This window comes from Macrosteles quadrilineatus, unplaced genomic scaffold, assembly GCF_028750875.1.
Source record: "Macrosteles quadrilineatus isolate MER2022 unplaced genomic scaffold, UCM_ALF_1.0 Scaffold_1__1_contigs__length_201487025, whole genome shotgun sequence".
In the NCBI taxonomy this organism is placed as follows: Eukaryota; Metazoa; Arthropoda; class Insecta; order Hemiptera; family Cicadellidae; genus Macrosteles; species Macrosteles quadrilineatus.
This window is the reverse complement of record NW_026542594.1, coordinates 199,317,757-199,342,370: the sequence shown is the minus strand read 5'-3', so window position 1 is coordinate 199,342,370 and position 24,614 is coordinate 199,317,757. Positions and strand designations below refer to the sequence as shown.

General features: G+C 29.4%; 1 protein-coding gene across 3 annotated transcripts in view; it reads left to right on the top strand.

Annotated features, from left to right (window-relative positions):
* LOC128994101 (RNA-binding protein cabeza-like) overlaps positions 1 to 13,901 on the top strand; it is a 74,900-nt gene extending 60,999 nt beyond the window's left edge. For all 3 annotated transcript variants that reach the window (XM_054418384.1, XM_054418374.1, XM_054418366.1), the window contains exons 10-11: positions 11,367 to 11,505; positions 13,579 to 13,901. In XM_054418384.1, the coding sequence (XP_054274359.1) occupies positions 11,367 to 11,505; positions 13,579 to 13,612 (173 nt within the window). In that variant the 3' untranslated portion in view covers positions 13,613 to 13,901. The remainder of the gene's footprint in view (positions 1 to 11,366; positions 11,506 to 13,578) is intronic.
* Positions 13,902 to 24,614: the final 10,713 nt, after the last annotated feature.

Here is a 24,614-nt window from a genome sequence, read left to right as displayed (position 1 = left end):
ACTGTAAACAATCCTACTTTGACAGTTCTCATTGCGAATCACAGTTTTTTGTTGCTGCTTAGTTCAAATTAGCTGTTTTCATAAATGCAAAAAAAAAAATATAGTGCTGCACCCTGTTGGTAAATCTTATAACTTTTTAATGCTTTTCCATATCATAGAACCAACTTTTTTAGTTGAAACAGCTGACTAAATTCTTTAATTCCCTTTAAATATGAATACTCATAAGGTTAACATGGGGAATTACAGAGCCACTGGGGCGGAGCCCGAAAGGATTTTTGAGATAAGAATATGCCTATATGTTAATCGGGAATGTAAGCTATCATCATACCAAATTTCAGCCCAATCCGTCCAGTGGTTTATGCGTGATTGAACTTCAAACAAACAAACAAACCCACAAACTTTCACATTTATAATATTATATAGTAAGATAAGATAAGATATAAATATTTAAAAATATAATATAATTTTGTAAAGATACAACAATTACAAACTCTTTTCTTTTAAAAAATTTATTCACGGTTCTCATGGGGAGTAAACATAACATTTTGGGAAGTTTTACAAATAGGATATATCTTCGATGAGAAATTAACTTTATATATTTGTATTATTAACTACATAATTGTTACAAATACCACGACAAACACACAACAAACACAGATTGAATTTTAATATATAGATAAATTAAATAAACCATCTGTTTAACATTAAATGCAAACTCAAAGCAAAGTTAATATTTATCCACAAATCTAGGGAATTAAAACGCGTTGTGTTAAGATTGACTGGGGATAGAAAGTAAACATTACACAAACACATTATATATAAATAAATATATGTATATGTACGTGTTAATGCAAACATATCAATTATTTAGAAACGTAACACAAAACAACAAATAGGCCTCGGAAGGCAGGCGGTTGGGTTGACGACGTGACGGCGATTATTTGAACGCCTTCTATGTGAGGGACGCAATAGTTCATACTTTTGGACCAAACGAACTCGTATTAGAGTTTTGGATAAAACGACCCGATCGAATGGTCCACAGTGAAACGTACAGTCTATTTCATAAGTTTACTCCACAATGCACAATTGTAATTCTGGTTTTGCCTGTACTTTTGGACCAAACGATTTTGGACCAAACAAACTGTTTTACAACTGTTGGACCAAACGATTTTGGACCAAACGAACTGTTTTACAACTTGTGGACCAAACGATTTTGGACCAAACGAACTGTTTTACAACTTGTGGACCAAACGATTTTGGACCAAATGAAATACTCCCCAACTGGATGATAAAACGATTTTGGACCAAACGAACTGTTTTACAAGTGTTGGACCAAACGATTTTGGACCAAACGAACTGTTTTACAACTTGTGGACCAAACGATTTGGACCAAATGAAATACTCCCGGGCTTTGCCCCGTTTAACTTCATAAGTATTCGCATGGCTCAATCACGTCCTGGTTGAAGATCGTTCGCTACGCTCACTCACATTTAGGTTGGAGCTCGTTTGCTGCGCTCACTTGCCTTCGGGTTAGCTCCTTCGCTACGCTAACTCGCCTCCAGGTTGAAGTTCGTTCGCTACGCTCACTCACCTTTTGGTTGCAAATTAGCTGTTGTCATAAATTAAAAAAAATAATAGTGCTGCACCCTGTTAGTGCTGCACCCTGTTGGTAATCCTTGTAACTTTAATGCTATTGAACATCATAGAACAGAACCAACTTGTTTAATAGAAACAGCTGTTAAGATTCATTAATTCCTTTTAAATATGGCAAATCATAAGGTTAACATGGGAAACTCCAGAGCCACTGGGGCGGAACCCGAAAGCCCGATCAGAATAAAAACTACTTAGTTTTCCTATTTAATGCCCAAAGAATCGGTGTACCAAATTTCAGCCTCCTAGGTAAATGGGAAGTGGGAGAATTAGTGATGAGTGAGTGAGTGAGTGAGTGTGTCAGTGAGGGCTTTGCCTTTTATATATTTAGATATGTAGATGCAAACAATTTATATGGATGGGCCTTAAGTCAAAAACTACCATATAAAGATATTAAATGGATGAATCCAAATGTATATACTACTGATGAATGGAAAGAAACTATATTAGAATTAGATGAAAATGCTGATTATGGCTATATATTAGATGTTGATTTAGAATATCTAAAAGAATTGCATGATAAACATAAAGACTTACCTTTGGCTCCTGAACATTATAATAACAAGTTGTGTACTACTTTATTTGATAAAAAAGACTATTTGGTTCATTCAAGAAACTTAAAATATTACTTAAAACAAGTTCTAGAATTAAAAAGAGTAAATCGAGTAATAGCATTTGATCAAGATAACTATATGGAAAAATAAAAATATATAAAACTGAACACAAAATTAAGAGCTCAATCAAAATCAGACTTTGAAAAAGACTTCTTTAAGTTAATGAATAATTCTGTATTTGGTAAAACAATGGAATGTAAGGAATAGATGTAAAATTAGGTGATGAAGAATATTCATTAAAACAAGCTAAAAAACCAAACTTTAAAAACGTTTAGTATTTTTGATAACAATTGTATTGCTTCACATTTGATTAAAGAAAAAGATAAATTTGATAAACTAATATATGTTGGACTTTCAGTTTTAGAATTATCAAAATTATTAATGTATGAATTTTACTATAATAAGCTAAAGAAATATGATCCAAATGCAAAATTATTATATATGGACACTGATTGTTATTTTGTGGAATTAAAGACGGATCCTTATAAAATTATTAAGGAAAATATAAATGAGTTTGATACAAGTGATTATAAAAAAGATCATGAGTGTTACACTGAAAAAAAAATAAAAAACTAATTGGTGAATTTAAAGATGAGCTAAATGGTGAAATACTAGAAGAATATTGTGGATTAAGATCAAAATTATATAGTTATGAATTTAACAATAAAAATCCTGTAAAATGTAAAGGAATCAAAAAAAGTGTTGTAAATAAGACAATAAATATGAGTGATTTTAAGAAGTGCTTGTTTGCTGATATAGAACAATATAGAACAATGACATGTATTAGAAGTTATAAACATGAATTGTATACTATTAGAATAAACAAATTAGCTTTGAGTAATAAGGATGATAAAATATTTGTATGTGAAAATAGAATCGATACATTACCTTGGGGACATAAAAATATAATTTAAACATAGATAAATGGAAATAATAATCATACCAAAAGAATGAATTAATAATGAAAAAGATATAACAATATTTAAATTTGATAGTAAACAATCAAACAATTATTTAGTCTTATTTATTAAAACAAAATTATTATTACCATGGAAGATTTGATAATACTAATATGATCAGGTACATACTGACATGTACTGAACAGGTACATGTGATCAGGTACTGTTGACGTAAAGGTATGTACCTGATCATATTAGTCTAATAAACAGTTCAGGGGCTAAATCATGAATTTTAATTTGATAATATTAGAGATTGAAATATAGTTAGACATTACATTAGATTAGATATATTTTTACTTAAATTATAAATTTTTTTCTTAACACCATTTACAATAAAAGTCTGATTTTCTAAATAGTTAAAAAAATTCTTTTTAACAGTTTCACTTTTATTTAATTTTGTTTAAAACTATCTTTTTCTCTATTCAAACTAACATAATCGGTTTTGGTATACAGTATATGGTTTTGTTTCATACATGTTATTCAAGTGATTTTTAATAAAATCATGTATATATTCAAATGTATCATTATAATTATTTATAATAAATTTAACAATTGACTCTAAATTAAAAAAAAATGTATAATATATAATTCCTTATTCTTAATATCTCTAAAATCACCTAATAAATATTGTATTAAATTATCTATTTTTTTACCTTCAAATACTTTTGCATAATAAACATAATAACATAAATCATTAGAATTTCTGTCTGTATTATAAGTATGTAATCTGTTTCTTAAATCTTTAGTAAACCAATTTTAAAATTATTGTTTTTAGAGTATTGTAAAGTAGTAAGAATATAAATATATTCAGTTTTTTCTTTAATTTTAATATTTGTAATAAAATTATTAATTTGAAGTTGTTTAAATTTTAGTTTTTTATTTTATTCTATAACTTTATTATTTTCATCTTCTTTAATTTTTAATTTTTCTTCAAATTCTAATGTTAGTTGATTTTTTTAGTTTATATTCACCTGATCTTCTAATTGAAGGCAAAACTTCTTTAGTAACCCATTTTTTGATTAATTAAGCTTCTTCTTTTTTAGATTTTAAAATTAGCAAACCTGATTCATTAATACAAATTATATTTTTTAAATTTTTTTAAAGGTATCTGATAGATACATATAGGATTTAATGTCTCTAAATCAGTTTTATCATCATTATCAACATTTTTTATAATTGCTTGTTTAGAATTTTCATATTCTAATACATTACAAATATCTTTAGCTTTAAACCATGGATTATTTTGTTTATCAAATAGAATTAATACATTTTTATTTTTAAATATAAAATTATTATTAAATAAATCATTAGTTGTTGTCATTATTTATATAGAAGAAATTTTACGTTAGACATTTTGTTTTAATCTTAAATACACAATATTCTTAACATTTTTACTATTTATCAAATTTCCTTCATTAACTTGAATAAATATTACAATATTTTGAATTTTATTAATATTTTTTAAAGGAACATAGTCTATTTGATTTGGGTTTTCACTTATTTTAGAACCATATTTAACATTTGGAAAAAAGTATATAGAATTTCTGATTCTTTATGTAAATGTGAGTGATCATTATGATTTTCAAAGCTAGGTTCAACCAAATTACAACGGATTTCTAAAACATCAAAAGGTCTTAATTTTGGCAACTTAATTCCTTTAGTTAAAGTGTATGGTTCAATCATTTCATCCTTTAAACCTTATTAATCAGTTATAATAGCTGTTACTATAATTTAACAGGTGATTTTATCACAATAAAAGGACAATCATTATCCAATAAATAATCATTTTCATCAAAATTATCTGCTTTTTTTGTATTCTTTTAAGCTATTTTTAAAGTTTTCTTTTATAGCTTCCAATGTGTGATATCCTTTGTTTAAATTAAAATATTGATTTATTTCTTTTTTACCATCCTTAATAGTAAATCATATACATTTTTATAATCATTTGGTACATTTAATATATAATTATCTGAATAAAATCCACAAAGACCAATTCTATAATTTCCATCCAAATGAATTGGATGTTCTAATCTTAGTTAAATCTTTGAAGAATTTCCTGTAATTTTAAATAATTTCATCTTATTTAAATGGAAAAATTTTTAAAGGAAAAAATAAGTTAAATTTTGATATATATGATGAAAAAATCAAAAATAATCAACCAATTAGATTGTTAATAATAGGATCAAGTGGTTCTGGTAAAACAACATTGCTATTAAATTTTATCTATAAAAGATTGATACCATACACAAATTTATATGTTTTTAGTAAATCATTAGAGCAGCCTGCATATATAAAACTAGCAGAGGACCCGTCCTTCGTCCGGGGTTGATGTATGTTTAAATGGTACTTTTTGAAATCTGACATGAAAAAAAGAGTAAAATAAGATTAAATTCCAATAAATGTACCTATCAAAAACTATTAACTTACTAATTACATAAAAAAACATTTTCAAACAATAAAACAAATAAAAAAAACTCAAAGCTTTTACTTACTTTTAAATGATAAAATCAAACACAGAGAAACAATAATTTACAACATCTGGTTAATATTACGGGTTGAATTAAATTAAGCATGTGATCTTGTTTCTAGAAGCATTGCTCACTAATCATTGATTATAAAAATATCTCATTACATACTATGTGAGCAAACAAAAACATTAACACTCTTACTACTAAAACAGAAACATACTTAGCCCTATTATTTATAACTCCTACTATTCATGTACCAAAGGCAAGTGCATATAAAACTTAGTTTTTTATTGTTCTTTTTAAATTGAAATATTGGTATATAGCTTAGAATTAGGAAATTTAACGTCATTCAAACAATGTCTATGTCAAGGATTGGTTTTGTCAAGAGGAACTTGGTTGAAAATTTACATGTAATGACCATGGAACGCTTGTAAAAAGTTATTCATTATTAGAATAGAATGTGAAATCTACAGGAATGGCCAAAAGTTATACCAGTCGCTACCTCTGGATTAGAAAACATCACAACTAATCTATGGGTATTAATTAGTAATATGAAATTATTATTAAAAAATGTGTGAAAAGGCAAATGGTGTGAACAATATATCTCTCAAAATGGAAAAAATATAGGCCTACAATTAATTATCTCCTTGAGTCAATTTTTAAGGTGTGTGTGCCCTACTCTAAACACAATTTAAGTGTTCAAAAATGTTAAAATGATTCAAGGAAATGTGACTTTATAATTTTACTATTTTTACACCAAAATCTTTCAATACAATCATTCACATTAGTGAAATTTTAAATAACTAATTAGGGTTAGATACAGCACCAGATATACAATCTCACTTATTTCATGAAACCAATAATCAATGAACCATCAAATATAAGAATAAATAAACATGTCACATGATTGTAGAGAATATTATATGCCTATTTATAAACCAGCTGTGGAATTGCGAATTAATGTGGTTTGACAGTTCAGCTTGTTTACATTTGGGTGGGATAGAAAATTGTAAACATTGTGTGTGTTTTAATGGCAGCCTTGGAGACCAATCAATATTTACTTTTAAAATCCTCACCTCAGAACTTTTGAAGCCAAAGGGGCAAAGACCACGGTCAGTATCAAAGTGTGAATAGTCCTATAATGGTCCTTGGTATGGTAACTATACTTTTGTAAAATTTAAGCCCAGTCAATTCAGTAGTTTATGTGCCTATTAGTAATACACATACAGACATACACCATTAGATTTGTATATAATAGTATAGATTACAACATAGATTTAAAAACATTGAAATGAACATTAGATAAAATAAAAGAATATTTTGTAAAGGGTAGACATCAAAACATATCATGTATTTACCTTCAAAATGTTATTCAAAAGTTGACATTAAATTGATAAGGAATAATTTAAGTTTGTTATGTATTTTTAAGCAAAATAATCATTATATAAATCAAATTTTTGGTCATTTTGTAGGTTCTGATATGTCATTTAATGAATTTAATTATATTTGTAATGATTGTTGGAAAGAAAATTATGGATTTTTAACTATGAATTTGTTATTAAAAAAAATAGAAAATTATGGATTTTTAACTATGAATTTGTTATTAAAAACAAATGAAGGAAAATATATGAATAAGTTTTTTAACATAAGATTTTCTTCTAAATAAATGTGGTGTATGCTAGATTCAATTGTTGATCAAATATTTGTTATAATAATATTTGCCTTATCTTTAGTGTTTATTTTTCTTATGGAATTTACAGAAAATAAAAATGATGTGTTTGTGTTTAATTTTAGATTTACTTATTATTTTTGTTTTATTTATATTAATCATTAGTGTAGTGTTGATTGGGCTTAATAGACATAGTTCATGTTTATGTTAACATGGTTTATGTTTGTATTCACATCATTTATGTTTATATTAACATATTTTTTCTTTTAATAAATGGATAACATAACTGTCGACAAGGCTAAGAAGTTAGATGAAATTGAAAAATAATTAATAAAATAATTTAAAAATCAGATTAAAATGAATGAAAATTATGAACAAATTAAACAAAAAAAGCATATGAACCAATAACATCTGCAATTGGTAAAGTATAAAATAAAATTGGTGAAGTTTTAAATGAAAATCAAAAATTTAATGGATTTAGTACCTATTGTTAATCAATTTGCAAATATGTCAATACCACAATCTGAAGAAGAATTTATGTTACCTTCAAGTACTCCATTTAGACCAATAAGAGAACAAATTATTGAAGAAGAATCAACATTTATTTATAGATCCAAATATTGTTTCACCTCAAACATTAAATAAAACCATTGGTCCAATAGCACAGAAATATTTACCTAGAGCAAAAGATGATAAATTTGGTTTGTATTGGGATAAACATAAAAAATCATTTATGATTGGTGATAAAATAACAGTAATTGATAATGATGATGACTTATTGATGGTAAAACACATACTGGCGCTCATGGTTTTTTTTTTAGATTATTGACATATAAAGATACACCAGATGATAATTTATATAGTCAAGATAATTTAAATAATTACTCAAGAATTTTATGGGAAACAGATTCAATTTATAAAAATAATGATCCAAGTACTAGAAAACCAAAATCAAGTAAAGGTAATAAATATATGAATTTGATTAAATTTATTTGGGATTCTAAAGGAAATATTGAAGGATCTGGTAATAGAAAATATACAGTAAATAAAATTGAATACAGATATATTGATGATTTTATCAAATTGGAGAATATAATCAATAATATATATGCTTAAGAAAAGCTGGAAATAATAACTTTATCAATGAAAAAAGAGCTATTAAGGATTTTATTTCAACCAAATTAGATGAATAGGTTAAAAAACCAGATGGTATAAAATATTTAACCCTCCGAGTGTCCCTAGTTTTGGCCTTATGTCTGCCTATTTTTTGCGCATTTGCAAGGTTTTATTAAAACGGATCTGAGAAGCTTATAAACAATGTTAATTATACTGTTCTATATACCATTTTGTTTGGAAAATCATGGGCTTCAATATTATACATAAAACATAAGGAACATTTGTTGAAAAAATTTTTTTTAGGTAAAATAATTTGGAAAAAAAAATAAGTTCACGCTCAATGAAATTGTATAAATTATAGGCCTATAAATATTTGAAAATAGCCACTTTGTTCAGAATTTTATGAGGATTCCAAAAATATAAAATTATAAAAATATATATATATAATATAAGGAAGTAGATTTGCAATTAAAGAAGTTATGGGCAAAAAACAGATTTCGGTACATAGCGTTTAGGTAAGAATGCATAGCCTAACCATAGCTAGGAATCTGGCTGATAATTTACATCAATATTACTACCTACTTCTTCAGGATCATCAACCAGCCCTTCAAAATCACTTAAATCTTCTTATAATGCACCACGTATATCACTACTTTTGATTTTTAACACTAAAACAATGATAAACGTAATAAAACACATCAGTCATCGGTGCGAGGTTAACCAAGCTGTTCACAAATACGCACGTCAGCTGTCTGCTACAATTATGTTCGGCTCGAGAAAAAACCGCTTAGAGACAGACCTCCAGAGAAAGCTTAGAATCTGCCAAATAAAACGATACCTAACTCGATCCAGTTCAATCCGATTTTGTCAGTCATAGAGCCTTCGCCGTAAACAGTGCTTGTGAGTCGAAGCTTCGACACAAAAAACTACACAAAGTGTGTTATGTGTCGAAGCTTTGACAAATGACACTCGGAGGTTTAAAAAGAATTTTGCCAACAATAACATCACCTATTATAGGTTCAGGATTATTAAATGATTTTATAAATAATTTACCATTTGAATTGCATGTACCTGGTTTTCAATATCTAGGACCTGGAACTAAGCTAAAAAAAATTTAAAAGAGGTGATCCTGGAATAAATGATTTAGATAAAGCTGCTAAAGAACATGATATATTTTATAGAGATAATAAGGATACAGAATCTAGAAATGAAATTGCTGATAACATTTTACAAGAAAAAGCTTGGAATATAGCAACATCTAGTGATCATGGTATTGGTGAAAGATTAGTTGTACCACCAACATCAGGTGCTATGTGGTTGAAAAGAAAATTAGGTATGGGGTTAGAAGTTGGATCAAAATTTTAACATACATAAATGGAGAAATTAAATGTAAGTTTAACTAATTATCAAAAATCTAAAATTAAATCAGCTTTTAAGAAAAATAAAGATTTAACCTTACAGTTTGATATAAATCAATTTTCAAATGGTAATGATGTATTATTATAAACTAAAAAACAATTTTAAAAAATAGAAAAACATAAAAAAATAAATACTGGATTAAGACTTGAATTTTCTTATAATCAACTTAAACAAATAAAAGATGGTGGTTTATTAAATGAAATATTAAATGTTGCTGATTATATTCCTGGCATAAATAGTTTAACACCAAAAGTTAGAAGAGGAGCTAAAGTAGTAAAAGAAAATGTTATTCCTAAATTTAGAGACTTAATTAATTGGTTAGATCAAGAATTAGAAAATGTTCAAGGATCTGGATTAGATAAAAAACATTAAAATATATAAAGAAAAAATTTCAACCCATTAACATTAGCTAACTTAGAAAAATTATGTAATAATATCAAGTATTTTAGAGGTGTTTTTATGAGAGATATGCTTCCTGAAACTGTTAATAAATTTGAATGTGGTATAGTTAATTTAGATTCTTTTTCTGGCAATGGAACTCATTGGATATGTTATTATAAAAAAGATAAAATTAAGTATTACTTAGATTCTTATGGAAAAATTGTTAATAAACTTTTTAAGGAAATTGTTAAATATTTAGGAAAAGACAATATATTTTTTAATGATTCACAAATTCAAAATTATGATGATCCACCTATATGTGGTCATTTGTGTGTTTTTGTATTAAATGAGTTGAATAAAAATTTAAGATTTGATATTATAATCAATAAATTAATTCTTAATAAATATGGATTCATTAGATATATTTGATCTATTTGGTAGACAGAAAAAAAATTTAATTGAAGTAAAAAATGATTATATAAATTCCATTTTTAATTATGTTAATAAGGATTTAAAAAACCATATTAAGAAAACTAATAATCTGGTTAATGCTATTAGTCTATCCAATTCAAAATAAACTAAATTGGGAAAAATTTCACAACATCAAACATTAAGTATAACATTTATTTATCAGTTTATTTATTAATTATCAACTTAATGGCTATATTAATTTGGTTTGTAAGTATCAAAATTTAGATGAAGATTTTATTGATAAATATAAAAATGATTTGGATTGGGAATTAGTGTTACAATATCAAAATATATCAGCAAAATTCATCATGGATCATGCACTGAATATTTAATAGTTTAAAGAAAAAAAAAATTATGACGAGATTGATTGAATTATTCCAAAAAGATTTATAAAACTATTCTTTATTAAAAAATTTTACTGGTTTAAAAAAACTTTGAGTTTATCAATTTTTTCCTTAATAAATGGCTAATTCTTATGAAATTGAAAGAGCTGAATATAAAAATGTTTATCCATCATCTAGACCTTGCAAAAGTAGGGATTCATGAGTTTAATTAGTTAACATTCCAAACTTATATTCACTGAGGTTGCTACAACATGTTGATGTTTGTATTTCCACAGGACGTAGAGGTGGTGGTGGAGGAATGGACCGTGGGGGCCGAGGAGGTCGTGGTGGTGGAGGCTATGGAGGCGGTGGAGGTGGCTTCGGCGGCCGTGGCAGAGGGGGTGGTGGTAGAGGAAGTGGTGGACCAATGCGAGGGTGAGTGCAAAGAACTACTATTCTTGTCTTGAGTGATTGGTAGGGGTGTGCGATGCATCAATCGATTCACGGTTTGATTCAGCATGCATCAAAATCACGATGCATCGATTTGGCCTCGATGCATCGAAAAAGACCGATGCATCAATTAAGTCCCGATGCATATTTAAAACTAATTTAGGACTCCAAAATGAGTTTTAGATAGGGATCTGTTGATTATCGATACCACCGATACTGATACTAGGAATATCGGTATCAAGAATCGATTGCCAAACGTCGATTTCGCCCGAATCCGCCGATACCGACACCCGACAGGAATAGACAGATATTTTATTTTAACATTTAATTATTAGTTATCTATTAGTTTTTTAATCATGCTAACAACTTTAGTAGCCAACTTAGAACACTATTTAGTTCAAAACAGTTGAAGTGCCATTGTTTGGCTTCAGCTGTTCACTCTGCAGGCAGATGATATTGCACAACACAATACAATCTACATTTCAAGATGTCAGACAGTCAGAATTCAGTCTCAGACCCCCGGCTATTACTGTCTGCTCTTCACAGCTCACTCATCAGCGGCTTTCGTGAAATTATAATTGATAATTTTTGTTGATAATCAGTAAAAAAACCTCCCCCCTCAACCTGTTCAAGGGAAAAAGTTAGGAAATAAAATGTTTTTAAAATGTGATTTATTTTATTATTCTGTATTTAAAAGATATCGTAATTTATTAATGTGTTTTCAGCTAGACTTAGTGACTTATTTTCATAACACATGTTGAAGATATAAATAGTGAGAAAATGACATTATATATTATTTAAGTTCTAATTAATAACTAACTTATTATCTTTTTGGTAGGCCTTGCTGATCTCTTTGAACTTTTTAGTTTACACACACTTTTATTATTTCAATCTTTATTTTTAATTTCACGTCTATTTATTCATTGCATGCAATAATGTATCAAATAGACAGTAAACACTGGTTATCAACTTTTTTGGTTCGTCCTGATTTAAGAATGATCCAGAAGTATTGAAAGCCAACAAATATAAATGTGAAAATTAAGTTACAATTTTCACATTTTCAAATTTACTACATTACTAATTTACTAATTTAGGCCTACATCATAAAATAAACTCTATTTTATTTAATACAGGTCAATAATAATAAACTTAACGATTGCTTTATAGATATATAGGCTGATTCTATTTGTTAGTGAAGGGTGAATTTCCTTAGGCCAACCATAAAATTAGCAGTATCCATTAGCAACTATTCTCTCATTAGCAATGTGTGTGTTAGGTCAGCAACTATCCTCTTGTTCATAATTTTATTTAGTACATTTTTTACTTCAACTTTTTTAAGGTAAAGGATCCATTACAGAAACACATGTTGTAATTAATTTTTAAAGAAAATCATGCCGTGCTGCATCGAATCGCATCGATTCAAATCAGAATTCTTTGAATAGCATCAATGCATCTAATCGAAAAAAATATGCTGCATCGCACACCCCTAGTGATTGGTAACAGGTTTAATTATTGTCCAGCAAATGAAGCATGAAAAACTTAACTGTTTAGTATTGCAATTGTCAATAAAAGTGAAATTCAAATATCTTAAAGATGAGAGTAATTTCATCATTTAATTAAGGGTTTTAAAGCAACAAAAGTTAGTGATTTGATTTTGGCATACCAATTCACAAAAGTAATTACCAAGGAAAAACTTAATCATATTTCAAGGCCAATGGCCCCTTCTGCAACATTCTGCGAGTTCATTCTTCTGTGAATATTTCTTGAAGCGGCCTCGGAATATTCAGTTTTTCCTTTATGTTTTCTTTTATGTTACTTTTGGGAAGTTAAATGCCTACAAATTTACGGTAAGCCTGCTTATCCTGTTCTTATTGTCTCCTAAATTCTTAAATAAGCCCTTTCCAATCAAATCATCTATCATTGGTATCTATTAGCTCCTTTACTCTCCGGTAGCAAAACTTGCTCAGGTAAACTAGCTGGACTGAGTTCCACATTTAATAAACAGTGACCTATATTATTGGTTGACATTGAAAAACTAATAGTTGTTTTTTTTTCCAGGGACCGCGGTGGAGACAGGAGCAGGCCATATTAAACACATTCACAATTTATTTTTAAAAATATTTGTACCAAATAAGTATTTTTTTCTCATTAGTGTGTAAGATAGATTGTACTTTACTTGTTTTTGTCATTTCCGTTTTCCTCAAGGGCCTTCGCCTTTTAAACCATTGTAGAAAACTGATTCCACTGAATTATTTCAATTCATGATTGTTTGTTTTAAATGGGTGATATAATGTGGTCATATTTGTTAGTAACTGTACTAAATTTTGTCAACATTTTTAATCATATTTTTACAGTGTATAATAAATGGTTTTAACCCTTAATTTCTTCTGTTTATTTTTCTGTGTACTGAATGGCAAGCAGCAATGAAACAGGCAGTAACTTAATAAATTACAATATTTTTCATCCCTTGCAGAATTGTGAGTGCCTATTAAGTGCATATAAATTATAAATACAATAATTGTTAAGCTGGTTAGGTCCACCACTCTTTCTTTATGTTATGCCTTTAGTTTAACTGAAAAAGCATAACACACAACTCGCACTTAAGTTTTACGTCACTGATGCAGAACCTCAAATCATAACAATATATACAGGATTGAAATTTATGTATCATTCAATTGAAGTTTGAAAGGTAGTATTTGACAAAAGGAGTAAGAATTAAATACATATGTATCTCCTACAAATGGGTTTTTTTAATAGTCTTTTCAATTCAATTTTTAGAACCATTAAGTTTCACTTCGCCATATTGTTTAGCACTAGTTTGGTAAAGTAACAGACCCATGGGGATTAAGGATCGAGATACAGTAGAACCCCGGTTAACCGAAATAAAGGGGGAGATCTGTTTTGGATAACCAATTTAGCTTAACCCATCATATGCTAAAAATAACCAATGTGTTCCCGCAGTGTGTAGAAAAAATTAATTTAAGACAATGACTATATGACCATTGACTATATGGTCAATGATATATAACCCAGTGTTTTATTTAAGCTAAAACAATGGGTTACAAACACTTTAAGCTAAGTTTAAGCTAAACAACTGAAGTTACTAAAGCATTTTACAGCCCTGTTAGTGCAGTAAAAATAAGAGAAAAATTCCATAAACCTAAAAAAAATTAGCACAAACGGGGAATTTGGTACAGATGTTGGGTGTACCTTCCTTTTGAACATACTAAAAGTCCCCTAAAATTGAAGCTGTGCTACGGCCGCCATATTGGAAAATGGCGGCATATTTCAGTATTTTTCGCTATAGTGACTTTATTATTGGAGATACAGGAAAAAGATAAATATACAAAATGTAGGTCATCTAAAAATACACATTTTTTGTATTTACCATCTTTCTCTAAACCCAACGGTTTTTGAGTTATTTGTTATTAAGTATATTTAGTTTTTTTCTGTTTATCAAAAATAGGTGAAACACGTGGAAATTGACCGTTACTTTCAAGGATTATGATAATTTATCCCATTTAGTTAAATAGTGTGATACTATAAAATCTTAAAATTTAAGCTTATTTTATAAGTAAAACAACTCTGCCACAGCAAACCTTCAGACTCAGAAAATTTCCATTTGATTGGATGTTTTATTAATTGTATTTAAATAAAATTAGATTCAACAGGTACCTAGGTTTGCTGCTATAGGTAGGTTATTATAGTGTGTTTTTTTTAGTAAAATATCAATAACTTAGTATAAAATAACTAATTTTCCAAGTTTGATCATAATAAATCTATAAACAAACAAACTGCAACAGTTAACTAATTAATAATAATAGCATGTTAGCTTAAGATTTACAATTTGCAAATTTAAATATACAAATTTTTGTTGTGTTTACTAAAAAGATGGTGATTATTCGTCACGATTCGAATACTAACCGAAGGGGTTTTCAAAAGGAGATGAAGCAAGTAATTTAAGTACTGTAATATTAACTCGTACCAAGTATCGGAAATATTGTATGCAGTGAGGAAATCAACCATATTTTGTAAACTACGCAATAGTCATATTAATATTTTATACTCATTTTTACCCATTTAATAAATTAACATTTTAATATTTTGATGGCTTACCACTATCACTCTGATATCAACTAAGTGGGATGAATAATTGTCGTAAACCTTGAAAGTAACCGTCGATTGCGATGGGTTTCACTGATTTTTGATAAATAAAACAAACTATACTATACCATACTTAATTAGTCACCAACATGAACTAGACACGAAAAATACCCTTCCAAATTTACAATGGGATGTCAAGTATAGTTAGTTAGTGTGGTGGTGCCATCAAAATACTAAAATGTTAACTATTAAATGGGTAAAAAATGAAGATAAAATATTAATATGACTATTGCGTACTTTACAAAATATGGTAGATTACCTTACTGCATACAATATTTTCGGTGCTTGGTACGAATTAATATTACATAAATAACAGGCTCCATCTCCTTTTGAAAACCCATTTGGTTAATATTCTAATCGTGACGAATAATCGCCACCTTTTTAGTAAACACAACCAAATTTGTATATTCAAATTTGTTTATTGTAAATTTAAAACTCCCATGCTATTCTTATGAATTAGTTAACTGTTGCAGTTTGCTTGTTTATAGATATATTTTGATCAAACTTGGAAAATTAGTTATTTTATTGTAAGGTATTGATATTTTACTTGAAAAAACACACTACAATAACCTACCTGTAGCAGCAAACCTAGGTACCTGTTGAACCTAATTATATTTATATACATTTTTTAATAAAACATCCAATCAAATGGAAATTTGCTGAGTCTGCAGGTTTGCTGTGGCAGAGTTGTTTTACTCATAAAATAAGCTTAAATTTTGAGATTTTATAGTATCATACTATTTAACTAAATAGAATACATTATCATAATCCTTGATAGTAACGGTCAATTTCCATGTGTTTCACCTATTTTTGATAAATAGAAAAAACTAAATATACTTAATAACAAATAACTCAAAAACCGTTGGGTTTAGAGAAAGATGGTAAATACAAAAAATGTGTATTTTTAGATGACCTACATTTTGTATATTTAGCTTTTTCCTGTATCTTTAATATTAAAGTCACTATAGCGAAAAATACTGAAATATGTCGCTATTTTCCAATATGGCTGCCGTAGCACATCTTCAATTTTAGGGGACTTTTAGTATGTTCAAAAGGAAGGTACACCCAACATCTGTACCAAATTCCCCAGTTGTGCTAATTTTTTTTTGGTCAAAACATATTTTTACTGTACTATGTATTATTTTATGGAACCATTTCGGTTAACAAGGGTTCTACTGTAAAAGAATTAAAATTTATACCTAATGCTGACCATCTGGTAATGACTAAACTACCAATTCAATTGTAGCAGTACCAAGGTAATGAAGTTTAACTCTTTCAAGCACAGTGTTACATTTATGTAACGTACTTTTTGACTTTTTGCTGCACGGTGTTACATCTTTGTAATGCGAGACATTTTTTTTTTTTAGCAATACTACTAGCGCTATGCATCTGGAAACTTTAAATGTTAGTATTATGGACCTTTGCTAGGTGGCAGCACCATCCATTTGTTTACACTCTTACAAATAACTCCTAGAAAACAGCTGTTCCTGGTGAAAGACTCGTGCCCAAGATCCCGTCTTTATTTTTATGCAAATGAAAGATATGTTGTTATTGATTATATGATTCCTATGCTGTTTTGTAATGTACTGTTATAATAGCGTCCCTTGTCATAATAGTTGTTATAATAGTTTAGAGTCATAAAATCAGTTAACTAGAATGTATTTTGATTTCTCAAAGTGCGTTACTCAAATGTAACACCATGCAGCTCAGCGTTCAAATATATCTATCCATAAATAATAAATTAACAATAAAATCCTCCAGAAACTTAATTTTAATTGCGTTTATGCATTTTTATAAATAATATGGGTACTTTGCTGTTAAAGGGAACATTCATTATTATCGATGATTTTTTTCTCGATGTATCGATATTAACAAATTGAAACATATCAGGTGACAATTACTAAATATATTGTTCAGTATCAACAAAAATTAATGAAATTAAACTGTTCTAAAATAAATAACCTAACATAACTAACCAAACTTGCTGTAACATTTAAAAATTCCGCGTTTATAACTTGCCTTTTATATTCAAACCCAAACAGAATTTTTAAATGGTACAGCAAGTATGGTTGGTTATGTTAGGTTAGCTTAGAACGGTTTCATTTCTTGTCAATTTGTAATGGATGGGAAAACAAAAACATCAATATATCGAGAAAAAAATCATCGATAATAATGAATGTTCCCTTTAACAGTACCATAATATGACATTATAAATAGGTTTTGTCATATTTTTGGCTCGATATTGATAGTTTTTTCTTATGTCATTACAATTTAGGATAAAGTTTTGGCATATTGAAACATTTGTTATGGACACCCGCATTTAAATTTATGTATTTAAATTTAACATCTGGACCCAAAAAAGTGGTTTTCGAAGTGATGTCTGTGTGTCTGGATGTGTACAGAGCTAGAGACTACACCTGTGGTCCGATTGCGATGAAATTTGGTATGTAGGTTCCAATCCATGATATCTCCAGGTGTTTTTTTCATTTTTTTGAAATTTTGATTTTTAATGGGGATTTTCCCATAAAAAACTGGAAAAATTGAATTTTCTCAAAAATGGCCAGAACGATTTTGATAAAAATTTAGTATGTTGTAGCCCATTAAATTCTGAACAAAATGGTACAAATCCCATTTCTCTAAACATTATGGTTCAAAGGTTATGGTAAATTATGTTATTTTCCCATAAAAACCCCATAAAATAACAAAAATTAGGATTTTAGAAAAAAAAATCCGGTTTTTATTAAACATAGTATGTTATGGTCCTTAAAATTTTGATAGTTTTTTTCAATTTTTTAGAAGTTTTTATTTTTAATGGGGATTTTCCCATAAAATAACGGAAAAATAGGATTTTCCCAAAAACGGCCATCACGATTTTGATTAAAATTTAGTATGTTATAGTCCTTTATATTCTGAACAAAATGGTACAAATCCCATTTCTGTAAAAATTGCGGTTCAAAAGTTATTGTAAATTATGTTATTTTCCCATAAAAACCCCATAAAATAACGGACAAATCGGATTTTTACAAAAATGGCCCGAACGATTTTGATAAAAATTTAGTATGTTATAGTCCTTGAAATTCTGACCAAAGTACTAATCCCATTTCCGTATATTTACTCTCACCGCTTACACATGATAAAGGTTGTTGACAAACTTATGGGAGAAAGTATGTGTCAGAATGCTGATACCGTTTATTAATGTTATGTAATATCATAGAACCAACTTGTGAAGTTGAAACGGCTGACAAAATTCTTTAATTTCTTTAAATATGAATACTCATAAGGTTAACATGAGAAACTCCAGAGCAAGAGCCACTGGGGTGGAGCCTGAAAGGATTTTTGAGGTAAGAATATGCCTATATGTTAATCGGGAATGTCAGCTATCATCATACCAAATTTCAATCTTGTCGGTTTAGTATTTTTCGCGTTTACTTGTCACAAACATCCATCCATCCATCCATCCATCCATCCATCCATCTATACATCCATACATCCATCTATACATCCATACACCCATACATCCAAACATCCAAACTTTCTTACTTATAATATTAGTAGGATAAGTAAACTGTTGTAATATTGCTTGTTTATGAATAGATTTTTATCAAACTTGGAAAATTTATTTATTTAATACTAAGCTAATATGCCTGTAGGCAGCAAACCTAGGTACTCGTTAAACCTAATGTTATTGAATTAGATTTAATTGAAAATAAATTCACACAAATGGAAATTTGCTTTGGCTGCAGGTTTGCTGTGGTGGAGGTATTATTGAATTGTAAATTGATATGTAGAACAAAGACTTTTTGGTAATACATGATTAACTACTGACTACTTATATAAGATACTTAATAAATCAATCCCGTCTAGGTCACAATCAGTAGCGCCGGTCGGTCGCTTGTTATTTGACAGCTATTGCAAACCAGTGCTACTACTGTATTTGTATTTGCTAGCAGCTATACCCGTGCCTTTCAACGGGGTCAGTAGGTATGCTAAAGAGACAATGGGTTCTTTGAAAATGGCATATGGTTTCACTCCTACCATTTAATTTAGAAGCAAAATTTAACTGTATTACTTCAATTATCAATTATCAATTATTTAAGATGGGGACACCACTATGTGCGTATTTTAACCCAAATAAGAGTGTAGGATGAGTGGCGCGATCTTGTAGTCTTGTTAGTGACTAAGGCCGACAAGATCCTTAGACACAGTTACTTAACTTGATAATAGTACGTTTTTGTTAACTCATACTGTGAATACTTTATTTAGGCTACCTTCGATACAAAACCAATGACAGATTTTTAGGTATAATAAGAGAATGTGTTTAATGGTTTGCACTGTAAACGAAAAGCTATCACTATAGTTCCAAACCAAAAAATAGAAAAAAATCTGAAAATATAAATAAATATGGAAAATAGGGTAATATATTTTAGTGACATTATAATCAGGCAAATGGAAATTCGCTCAGTCAATAGATTTGCTGTGGTAAGGGGATTATATTACTGTTTACAAAAAAAAAAAAAAAAAAAAAAAAACTCAGGATAAGGGCCTATGTTGATATGGCAATGATTCTTAATTATTTCCTATATCCATGAATGATTTATTTTCCATTGAATTATTCCCTGTAAAATATTATTACACCATTTCACAAATATTAGAACAGACTCAGTATAATATAGATCATAAACATAAACAAATGAAGTAACTGAATGAATCATGTACAGTACTAATGAAATTACATTAACATATGGTTTGACAGCTCCATTTAAGTAATGTTATAGCTATTTACCTAACCCGCCATGTTAAACCTCCCTATCCCAAGCGTGATGTATACAACTTCCTTACTTCTCGAGTGATGTAAAGTATCAAAAACTCACTCGGTGATGTAAAAAAACCCATTTAAATAACATCCCCATCTTCTAACAGTAACGTTCATTTACAAACAAATGCTAGGTTAGGAAAATTCTTCAAAGCATAACAATAAAATTCAAACACACAGCTGATTTCTAGCGTTGAACGTCGTTGGCTCCATAGAGGTATATTTTTTAAGTTATCCACTCAATGTTATTTAAATGGGTTTCATTACATCACCGAGTGAGTTTTTTTCAACTTTACATCACTCGAGAAGTAAGGAAGTTATATACATCACGCTTGGGATAGGGAAGTTTAACATGGCGGGTTAGGTAAAATAATGTTTACACATCTATGGCTAGTGACATCATTATTTTAAATTTATAATCCTTACCCTCTCTGTTCTAATATTCGTGCAGTATATTTAATATGTTTGAACCAGCTGTATGGAATTGTGAATTTAAAATTCATTTGACAGTTAGTTCTGCTTGTTTACATTTTTAAACTCTGTAGGTTTGTTCTTTGTTACCATGGATACCATCAATCAATATTTACTTTTAAATCTCCTGTCCTATTGTGGTTTTATGTCACATGCTCGTTCATTTTCAAGATGAGCTCGTTCGCATGAATCAATCACGTCCTGGTTGAAGTTCGTTCGCTACGCTCACTCACCTTTCGGTTGGAGCTCATTCGCTGCGCTCACTTGCCTTCAGGTTAGCTCGTTCGCTACGCTAACTCGCCTCCAGGTTGAAGTTCGTTCGCTACGCTCACTCACCTTTTGGTTGCAAATTAGCTGTTCTCATAAATTAAAAATAAATATAGTGCTGCACCCTGTTGGTAAACCTATTAACTTTTTAATGCTATTGAACATCACAGAATCAAATTGTTTAGTTGCACCAGCTGTTAAGGTTCTTTAATTCCATTTAAATATGATTACTCATAAGGTTCACATGGGAAACTCCAGAGCCACTGGGGCGGAGCCCTATTGACGGATCTGCACCAAACTTCACACAAACCATCCTTGAATGCTTAATAATGCCTGAAAGTTTCATTACAATTTGTCGAGCGGTTTTGGAGTCCATAAAGGACAAACATACAAATATACAAACATACAAACATACATTGGATTTTATGTATACAGATAGATATAGATTACTTAAATATAAATTGGCCTTTATATACTTTGTTTTGGCTAAGTAACTTTTACATTTTATAATTTTTTTACATTTATCAGTGTGTGAATTTTCTTTTACTACATTTATTCAGGTCTCTATATGATGTTTTAATGCTTTATATTGAATATGTGTAAAATATATACTTTTCCTAGAGTTACCTAACAATGTACATGTTCTCTTACTGATTTGAGAAAGCAAAGTGGCCAATTCGCTCATCAGTGAGAAAATGTTAACATTGTCTCACTCTAATTAGAGTGCGTAATTAGACAAAGTAATTACTTTGTCTCACTCCAGATTTGCAACGTTAAGGCAAGAAATAGTGAGAACGTAACATGCAGACAAGGTCGTGTGCGCGCAAAATACGTTGGCAGCACTAGCTGTAAATCAGCTGGTCAGTTGTTGCATGGTGGAACCATGAGCTGTTGTACTGTTGTATCATTAAATGTCATATTAAAAGTTAACTTCTGTGTAAAAATATGTTACGTTTCTTTTCAAATTTATATGTTTTATTTATGGTAACTGTAGGAAAAATACAATGTGCAACTCTAGTGCAAAGTGCAATAGCCTCACTCAAGAAACCATTCCTCACTCGCCTACGGCTCGTGAGTAAGTATTTCTCTCGAGTGAGTCAATTGCTCACTTTGCTCACTAGTTGCACAAATAACTATTCTTATATTGTAATTTGCATTTGTATTTATGACCCTAAAAACCCTCTCCATTATCAACCATTATAAATATTTACTTGATTTTTAATAGTTAGGGGATTCAATAAAATATGTTCCATGTGCTGCACGGTGTTACATGTGCAACTCCCTTTTATCACTAACTGAAAAAAAAATTGTTAATGCATTTTTATATAACCTTATAAATTTAGTATGGTTCTAAACACAAATTATAAAGTATTTACAAACATTTCAAAAAAAAATTCCGTGCAGGTTGGGGTCACCTGACACCTGTATTTTCCGTGCTGGAAAGAGTTAAAAAACGTAACCGGTCATGGATAAAGTATAGGATAAGCAACATGCATAATCTTTACTTGTAGTAGTTTTTAAGGTATATACTATCTTTACGCAATTGTTTGCTCACAAATTAATTGTCTTATTTTGTGCCTTGAATGTGGAATATTGTAATATTTATAACTGACTACTTGTTGTAATAATAATTTATTAAATATTTCAAAACATTTTATTAAAAAATAAATCTTATGTTAGTAAAATGTATAGGACATGAATCAATCTAATTGCATTTTTTGTGTAACGCTAAAAACATGCTCAAAAAAGAATCAAATTAACAGAGAACATTTTAATCCTTAAAACTATTAAAACACTAACATTCTTTTAATACAGCTATTAATACAGCTTTTAATACAGGTCTGGTTGGCTCATAACATTGTCTAGTCTGTTAGGTCGGGTTAGGTCAGGTCAGGTCAGGTCAGGTCAGGTCGGGTCGGGTCGGGTCGGTTTTTGGGAAAACGGGATAAAGGGGAAAATAATTCGGAAAATGGGACAAAGGGAAGTAGAGTTGGGAAAAAGTGAAAACGATTTGGGATAAAGGGAAAAAATTTGAAAAACGGGATGAAGGGTAAATACCCCCGCCGCAGCAAACCTGCAGACTAAGCGAATTTCCATTTGACTGATTGGATTTACACTGAAATGTCTTCTTAAAAATATAACAATAATTCTCTATTTAAATAGAATTAGTTTAACTAGTACTTAGGTTTGCTGCATCCGAGAGGGTAAAACTGTTTTTTTTTGTAAAACGTTAATAGTTAGTAAGGAATAAAAACATTTTCCAAATTTGATCAAAATATGTTCATAAACAAGCAAACTACAACAATTTACTTATTCTCCATAAGAATAACATGGAAATTTTAAATTTACAATTTTTTGGAATTTTCTCCGTAACCATTAGGCGCATAATAACGCTTCAATATACCAAATTATTTGTTTTTTTAAGTTCTACAAAATGGTTTGGAAAAAAATTGCTAAATTTTATGTTTTTTGGGTCAAAAATGGGAAAGACCTATTTTTACCCCATAAAACCCCCCGTAAACCCCCGTTCCCATGGTCCGATCATGCTGGATCGCGAACTCGTTTGAATAAACGTAGGTTTACACTTTTGTACCAAATTTCATCAAAATCGGATCATTTATGCTCGAGTTATCGTGCTAACGGACACACATATATATATATATATACAGGGTGTTTTTTTAAAAACTTGCATCATTATTTATGTAAAAACCGCAATAGATAGAAATATGCAGTTTGCAGGAATCATCTATTGACGTAGGGGACCCAATTGTTTTGAATTCTACGTTACATTCACATTCCCCCCCTTTCCCCCCCTGCCCCCAACTTAATTTTTTTAAATAGCAAGGTACCCCTTGTGACATATCAAATAAAACAGCATGAAAAAAGAAAATGTTTGATGAAAAAAAATTGAAAATCGGTTTATAAATTTGCGAGATATTTCCCCCTCCCCCTCCCCGGAACTTAATTTTTTTTTAATAGCAAGGTACTCCTTGTGACATATCAAATGAAAGAGCATGAAAAAAGAAAATTTTTGGTGAAAACAAAATTAAAATCGGCTCATGAATTTGTGAGTTAATCCCCCCCCCCTTTATCCCTACCCATAACTTGTTTTTTAATAGCAAGGTACCCGCCCTTGTGACATATCAAATGAAAAATAAATTTCACCAAACATTTTCTTTTTTTATGCTCTTTCATTTAATATGTCACAAGGGGTATCTTGCTATTAAAAAAAATTAAGTTCCGGGGGGGAGGGAGAAATATCTCGCAAATTTATGAACCGATTTTCAATTTTTTTTCATCAAACATTTTTTTTTTCATGCTCTTTCATTTGATATGTCAGAAGGGGTACCTTGCTATTTAAAAACATTAAGTTGGGGGC